We start from the raw sequence: 7,783 nt of genomic DNA on the forward strand, positions 1-7,783 counted from the left end.
TGCTCCTCCCCAGGAAAGGGGAAGGCTGGGATTTTTAAGAGAACGGGAATGCTAGACCCAAGGAAATGAAGGGCTACGGCGGGACTTGAGGCAGGACGTAGAGGTAAGATCTTCAAGCACAGAGGTCTTCCCTGTGGCTGAAAGGTACCACAGGCGTGCAGTCCATCTCTGCACCTGTCTGCTTTGCTGTGAGGTACAGGACATGTCCGGTGATGGCTCTCGTGGGGACCTCATTCGCATAGGTACTGCTGAGTACTTGTAAGGCACTGTAGTTGGAACGCAAGGCCAACAAATGCGGGCCTGTGCCCAGGACCCGGCCTGCCTTTTTAGAAGACTGATCACCTCCCCAGGAGCCAAGAGCGCTCAGAAGAGAGGGCCAGCCCTTGTGTGCTCTTAGAGTGACAAACAGCTTCTCTCACCAGCCCTGTTTCTTACAAACAGGCTGTAGCCCGGGCTGCCAAGAAGCCAGTTTTTAATGTTTCTCCTCGAGCCTGAGATAGAATTCAGCCAGAAACCGCTCTCTTCCCTAGGCGAAGACTTATAAATAGGACACTGTACATGTTCTCCTGAAAGATCTAACCCAGGCCCACACCATCCCCTCTCTGCCCCCAGTCTGACAGTCACGGAGCCCTGAGGAAAGAAGAGATGCAAGGAGAGAGAAGGGCGTTAAGAAAGGCCGCATCCATCCCCACTCCCCCGCCTCCCACTCCAGGCTCGGCTCCTCATCTCTGTCCCCTTCCCACTAAGGGCCACAAGAACAGTCCCTTCGGAAAGGCAAGACCCAAACCCAGAAAAGGAGCCCCTGGCACAGAAAAGCCAGTCCAGGCGGAAGGTCAGCAGAAGAAAGGAAGATGAACTTTCAGGGTATTAAGGCAAACAGGGCCACCTAGAATCTTTATTCAAACGGGAATCAGCACTTGGACAGAAATCACAGTTCAACAGCAAAACTTTCTCTTGCAAGTGCTAAGCCACGGCCCCTCCCCACGGCCATCTGCCCATAGCAGTTATCACTGTCTGCTCTCCAGCTTCACGGCCCCTGCCCTGCCTGCCCTGGGAGAGCCAGAACTCCGGACCCATCACAGGAAGCGGCGGGAGGGCCACAGGAGCTCAGCTCTGCACACCCAGGTGGGCCACGGCCTCCTGGCTAAGCAGGCACCGCATCCTCCCTGGCGCCCTCTGAGGTCTCAGCCTCCGGCAGCATCACATCTGAGCCAAGCTGAGCCTCCTGAGGACGGTGGGGATAGGGGCTTCCGGGGGAGTCGAGGGAAGGAGGGCCAGCGCTGGGGGAAGGTGCCTTCCAGCTCCCGGCACCCACCTACTGCAGAGGCCCAGGGGCCTGACTCTCCTGATCTTGCCCCAGCATCCCCTCCGCAGAAGTTCAGTACATCTTCTGCCGACTGGGTAGAATGGCCTCTTTGATGAAGGAGAAGACAACCAGGATCCCTAAGCGTTTGCCCCGCTTGCCTTTGGTGAAGTAATTGGAGACCACGTCATCTGTGGAGACACAGGCAGGGAGATGAGAGAGAGTGTGTGTGTGTGTGTGTGTGTGTGTGTGTGTGTGTGCAGGGAGATGAGAGTGTGTGTGTGTGTGTGCAGGGAGAGTGTGTGTGTGTGTGCGCGCGCGCGCGTGTGAACACAGCTCTGCCCACCCAGAGTCCAAGTGTCTCCATGACAGGGCGGGCTCCAGCTCCCCCAGCAACTCAGGCCTTGCTGGCGTCCTCCCACCATGCCTCCCACCTTACAAACCCCTTCTCACCTCCAGGCTGCATGGTGGAGGGCAGGACGTTCTCCCCAGCCGACAGTGACACAAAGAACGCAAACGGGATTATCCACAGACAGAAAGTGAAATAGGCCAGGACCTGGCAACAGAGACACCGAGATGAGGGTACCCCTGGAGATGCCAAGGCTGGGCCAGGTGTGCTCACCATGTATCTTAGAGAGGCGGTCAAGCGTGCCCCACACTTGATCTCTGAAGGGGACCAGGGCCCGGGAAGCAGAGACAGGACACCCCCAGACATGGAGAAAATTCAGTGGGGAAAGGTGGAGACCAAAGATGACTGTGTGGCCACAATCCCCAAATCGTGGTCACTAGGACAAGCAACTCCTCTGAACCAAAGGAGGCAGATGGAGGGCAAAACCATGAATGACCCATGTTCCCTAGAGAAGAGACCTTGTTCTTCCCCAGGGGTTCAACCTGGAGTAGCAGGGTTCAGGGTTGTGGCCCACCCCTGCCCTGTGAGGTCTGCGTCAGACCAGGCCACCCCACCGCCCCTTCATGACCTTAGGATGCTAGGCTGGGATGCTGGCATCCCCTAAGGACTCACTGGGAGACAGCAGTGTCCTCCCCACCGCAGCCAAAGGGGTCCCTGCTTCTCATCCTCACTGCTTTCTAAAATCACCTATACCATTTTTTTTTAAAATGTGTCATCCCTGAATAAACTCAGTTTCAAATCATAGTCAAGTTCACAAAGAAATCACGCAAGTCCCTTTTACTCGCTCTGTCCCGGTTAGTAGTTTGATGACGTACTGAATACTTCTTACCTCTGAGAAGGGATAATATTCCTCTGCAAAAAACTGAAACGCTAGGTAATGATTCACCACCACTAGCCCTGTTGAGGGAATGAAGAGTCATTTATTCTGGGGTGGATAACATAAAGCAGACTTTCAACCTTCACAAGGCCCCGGAGGTTGGGAGCCGATGCTTAGTCCTGACCTCACACCCAGCTCAGAGTACGGCTCCGTGCCAAGCGCACTACTCTCCAGAACCCAGTTTCCCGTCTGTGAGAACGGAAGAACTAGCCCCCACCCCACCTGCCCGCTGCAGAGGGCACTCATGAATCCAATTAGAAGTAGGTAAAACACTCTTCGAATATTATAAAAACGAGACTCCAGTGCTACACACTCCAAAGCATGGTGCCAATTGACCTGGTCTTTAGCAGCCATGAGTCCTGAAGAGAGCTCCGCAGGGCTGTGTGGAAGGGTGTCACGGGCGTGCAGAGCACACGCTCCCAAGGAGTCCACTCCAGTCGGGGCAGCAGGGAGGAGGCTCTCACTCCTCAGGAATGAAAGGGCACAGTTTGCTAGACGGTTTGCAGTGCAATCTTAGGGTTCCTCAAAATTCTCGGGGAGGGGTCCGTCCTCAGGATAAGGTTCACTGGTGTGAACTGGTATGTTCTGGATCCCACCACCTCCTTAGCATGCAGCCAAATTCAGAGAGAGATCCCGGGGACTCGCTGCTCCGAGACAGGCATTCCTGCCGGTTCCCACGGTGAGGTGAAGGGCAGGCACCAGAACAAGGCATCCCCTCACACCCAACACCCCTCACATACACCTCACAGCCAACTGCCACGAATCTTTCCTCTTTTCTCTTCTCTTGCCTCTCCCCTTCTAAGGCAGACAACCACAGCTCTGCCGCTCCTAGCCGCGCTCTAGGGCGAGGGCATACTGGAAGATAGGATGGTACCTGACACCCACAGATCTTCAGAAAAACTCTCCCAGGCACCTTGAGGGCAAGTCAGGGGAGTGACAAAGGGAAGCCAAGGGAGCTCCCCAAGGGGTGGGGGGATTGGGGAGCACCCTCCCCCCTGGGAAGACGCAAGAGGAGCCTGGTCTCCAGGGAAGGATCCTCACACCAATCCCCGCAGAACAAATCCTTTGGTGGAATCACACCAAGGCACTCAGTCCTGGCTTTAACACTGTGCCCTCCTTGTGAGTAACAGTCTCTTTCCAGATTCTCTCACAGAAACAGAAAAGCAGCTCTAAGAAACCCCAATCAATCTGATATCTTGACCAAAGGCTACGATGACCAGTAATGACTAAAGGGAGAAAAGGCAATCCCGGTAACCAGATACTGTCTAGAACCTTTTCCGAGAATAACTATAGCATCTATGTGCCAAATGAGTCTCCTAAACATCACTGAACAGATGGAGAAGCTAAGGCCAGAGAGGGGAAATGACTCCCTGGGGTCAGAAACTGGTGGCAGAGCAAAGGCAGGAAGGCCACGGTCCTCCAAACTGGGTCTGTCAACCCCAAGGCAGCTGTCTGCAGGGACCCCCAGAGCCCCAGGAGGCTCGTCTTAATCACGACTTTGGGCCAGAGGACTGGATGGGGAGCTGCCTGCAGGCCAGGGAAAGGCTTTGGGCTTTTCCTGGCCAAGTGGTTTCTTAGGGGCTATAACTGCTCAGCCAACCCACCTCTTTTCCCTTCTCAAACCCTTTGTCAAACTTACCTCCCTAGGAAAGCCCTCCCTTTCTGAGTATCCCAGCCCCCCAAATTCTAGTCATTAGAGCCAATGCGGGCCCTAGGCTCCTCATGTGTGAGAACCCCAGCCTCCAATCAGCCTGGTCTCCTGGAGGACCTCAGTGGTTTGCCTCTTTTCTTTATATCCCCTTCAGTGCCCTAGACTGAGCTGGGCACGTCCAACCAACTCAGTTGCCTCCCCAACTATGTCCCCTCTCACCGCACGACAGGATGAAGTTAGGCGAGGTCAGCATGATGAAGGGGAAGGTCTGGAGGAGGCCAAAGTAGACAAGGTTGGTGAAGAGGCCCACACCAATCATGTAGGTGGGGAAGCGCTCAAAAACGTAGAGGCCAATCAGCACAGCTGTGGAGAACTGAAAACAACCAGAGGCACACAGTGCGGGGAGCTTCTTCCAGGCAGCCTTTCTGGACTCACTAACCCCCAGCCTACTCAGGGCAACACTCTGTTCATGTTTCAGTCTCTCCTTGTTTCACAGCCACAGTTCTGACCTCCCCAGCTAGTCTCTCAGCTCCCAAAGGGCAGCACTTTTCAATCTCAAAGTTTGTTTGACAGCAACCCACAGTAAGAAAAATAGTTTACACTGTGACCCCAACACATGTACATATACATGATCAAAGTTCAGATTTCAATTCTAGTCTTTCCCATTCCTTTTTTTTTGTGGTACGCGGGCCTCTCACTGTTGTGGCCTCTCCTGTTGTGGAGCACAGGCTCCGGACGCGCAGGCTCAGCGGCCATGGCTCACGGGCCCAGCCGCTCCGCGGCACGTGGGATCCTCCCGGACCGGGGCACAAACCCGTGTCCCCTGCATCGGCAGGCAGAACTCCCAACCACTGCGCCACCAGGGAAGCCCTCCTTTTTTTTTTTTTTAATGCTGATAATGATCTACTGAATTGATTGCACAACCCAATAATGAATCCTTCCTGCAGTCTGAAAAACATTGTTCTGAAGGACTTATAGCTGTCAGTGCTCAACAAAAGGCAGGCAGTTGGTTGAATGAAGGTCTAATTCCTGTACCAACACTCATGAGCTGGGCCTCTGAACCCAGAGCTGAGAGCTATGGTCTTGTCTCCACCACTAACTCCCTACCCCAGGCCATGCCCAAAGTGGAAGTGGCTTTTGACAGCAGGTGACTTGAGAGGCACTGGGCTCGTCCTGTCCAAACGTGCCCCCAGACCCTCCCCAGCCTTTCCTGCAGCTGCAGAAATCTATCCACCAGCAGTCACTCCTGTGGCTTGGACATCAACGGCAAGGATTGTGTCTTCAGGAAGAGAATCCTTCCACGAGCCCTGAGCAGGGCAGGGCCTGGGGCAGGGAAGGTGTCTCCCTCTTAGACCAAGTCACTTGATCCAGTTAGAAAGAGGGCAAAGAACAAGTACTCAAAACTGTCCTTAAGGTTCCTCTCAGTTCTAAATGCTGTAAGCAGAGCAAGGGGCTAAGACCCCTGAAGGTGGTCAAACAAAGGCAAAGCCACAGCCCTGTCAACAGAGAATGGGCACTCAGCTCTCGCCTTAAGGAACCAAGAACGAGGCCCGCAGTGAAGCGATGCCACTTGGGGAAGGAGGCCAGGGAAGACATAGGCCCAGGAGAGCAGACCCAGGGGGACAAGGTACAGGGCAGGGAGGTAGGGGGTGGTACCCTCAGGAAACAGCAAGGACACAGGTCTCATCACCCAGGCCAAACTTTCCCCACTTCCTCCTTCTGAGGCAGGGCAAGAGTGAGGGGGATCCTGGGGAAAACTGCCACTTACCCAGATCATGTATTTTATGATCCTGCTGGTGGCCACTGTGTATTCTTCTATCAATTCTGCCAGGTAATAGAGTCCGGCCGCTGGCAGGGGGGAAGCAAGCAGGGAGAACATTAGCCAGTGTCACTCCCACCATGCTGATCACCCCTCTCTCTGCAGCTGGATTCCACTCAACCTTTCATGATTCCATTAGGTAAGAAACAAACCAAACAATCCGTGTGTTACCCTCCCAAGTCGGAAGTAAAACTCTGTCAGGGCAACTAAGGAGAGATTTCATAAAAGTGAATGGAAACCTGTATCTGATGCCTCCGCACAAACCTAACCTCTGGCCCATAAAAGGGAATTTCTTTCGCTCATTCAGTAAATATTCGCTGGCATTTAGTATGCGCCAGCTGCTGGGCTGAGAGCTGAGTACGGCACGGGACAGACGAGGTCCCTTCCCTGACCAGCTTTGCGGGGGTGCGGGGGTGCTGAGTGGGAAGGGGAGTCAGACGATCCCAGTAGGACAAGTCAAACCCCATAAGGAGTGCTTCCCGGAGGAGGTGAAGTCTCAGCTGAGATCAAGAGTAGGAACTAGCCAAAAATGGAAAGGCCGTCAAAGTCAGAGTGGGAAGCACCAAGGGCCCGAGGCGAAAGGGCGGGGGTAGGTGTCTGGGAAAAGTTCGGTGCGGCCGGCCCCGCGACGGAGGGCGCGGCAGCGGTTGGCCATGCGCGGGCAAGGGGCACTTGAGTCAGCCTCCCCTGGGCACCGCTGGGGCGGACTCTGTGACTCCTGGAAGGACCCGAGGTCAGGCTAGGCTACTGGGGTCAGGAGGAGGGGCAGGACCAGGCGGGGCAGGAAGGGGGATGCGAAGGCCGGAAGGAACGGGCGGGGGTCTCCCGGCTCTCTCCGGCGCCCTCGTGATGCGACCCCCGGCGAGCACAGATGCCGGAGCTGGAGCCCGCGCGGCCCGGGGTCGCGCACTCTCACCGACGGCCAGCGTGATGAAGGCCACCTGGATGAAAAGCGACAGCCAGCTCAGCACATACATGAACCACATGGCGCCCCCGCCCCGGCCGCCCGCCAGCCCGCCGGGACGGGCCTGCGCGCTCGGGCTCCGGCAACACGGAGTCTCCGCCACCGCCGCCGCGTCCCCGCCCCGCGGACGGTCGTGCGCCGCCGCCGAGAGCAGCCCGGCCCGAGCACCGCCCCCAGCCGGGTCCGGACTAGCGCCGCCCGCCGGCGCGGAGGGCCAACCGCTGCTGCCCAGACCGGCGCGCGCCCGCGGACCGCCGGGCTCCCGAGGATGCAAAGAGGGGGCCGGTCGGCAATGCAACCACGGGGAGGCGGGACGGTCCTGAGGCGCGGGGACGCAGCGCTAGTACCGGAGCTTGGAACGTAGCCACCGGCCCCTCCCTGTGCACTCCCGCGCCAGCCTGGAGTTGCCCAGGGCTTTCTTTTGCTCTCGCAGGTAACAGGAACAAAACTGTTGAGTGCCTAACGTGTGACAGGCACTATGCTAAAAGCTAGGCTGTAGGTTCATGATGGAAATTAATCCGATGATGTAGATCAATTTATGGATGGGAAGCCAGGGCCTAGGAAGGTTACTTTGCCTCAGGTTATTGTACATCTAGGAAGAGGCACAGGTAGGAATTGGGGCACCTTTGATTAATCATCCTCAAGCCTAACTCTCCCTCTCTGTTGACTTCGCCCATTAGGCGCTGAATGCATTTACTACACCTCTGGAAGAGCTAACTGAGGGGCCCCAAGGAGCAGGGCAGCCCTTGTCAAGAAGTTC

At 56.1% G+C, this 7,783-nt stretch overlaps 1 protein-coding gene across 1 annotated transcript; it reads right to left on the minus strand.

The window, feature by feature from the left end:
• Positions 1 to 857: 857 nt before the first annotated feature.
• On the minus strand, positions 858 to 7,151 carry TEX261 (testis expressed 261). Its single transcript, XM_082672450.1, has 6 exons — positions 6,976 to 7,151; positions 6,009 to 6,088; positions 4,460 to 4,613; positions 2,542 to 2,609; positions 1,757 to 1,859; positions 858 to 1,494 (listed from the first exon to the last, which is right to left on the minus strand). The coding sequence occupies exons 1-6, from the start codon at positions 7,043 to 7,045 to the stop codon at positions 1,379 to 1,381; spliced, it is 591 nt and encodes a 196-aa protein (XP_082528576.1). The 5' UTR covers positions 7,046 to 7,151; the 3' UTR covers positions 858 to 1,378.
• Between the last annotated feature and the right edge of the window lie 632 nt (positions 7,152 to 7,783).

Source organism: Grampus griseus, assembly GCF_964374135.1.
Source record: "Grampus griseus genome assembly, chromosome: 15".
In the NCBI taxonomy this organism is placed as follows: domain Eukaryota; kingdom Metazoa; phylum Chordata; class Mammalia; order Artiodactyla; family Delphinidae; genus Grampus; species Grampus griseus.

Excerpts from the sequence above, each read along its gene's own strand:
- TEX261 (XM_082672450.1), bottom strand. The coding sequence starts at position 7,045 with ATGTGGTTCATGTATGTGCTGAGCTGGCTGTCGCTTTTCATCCAGGTG. Across the intron at positions 4,614-6,008 it reads TCATAAAATACATGATCTGG|TTCTCCACAGCTGTGCTGAT; the intron begins GTAAGTGGCAGT and ends GGTTGTTTTCAG. Across the intron at positions 1,495-1,756 it reads CTCCACCATGCAGCCTGGAG|ATGACGTGGTCTCCAATTAC; the intron begins GTGAGAAGGGGT and ends GTGTCTCCACAG.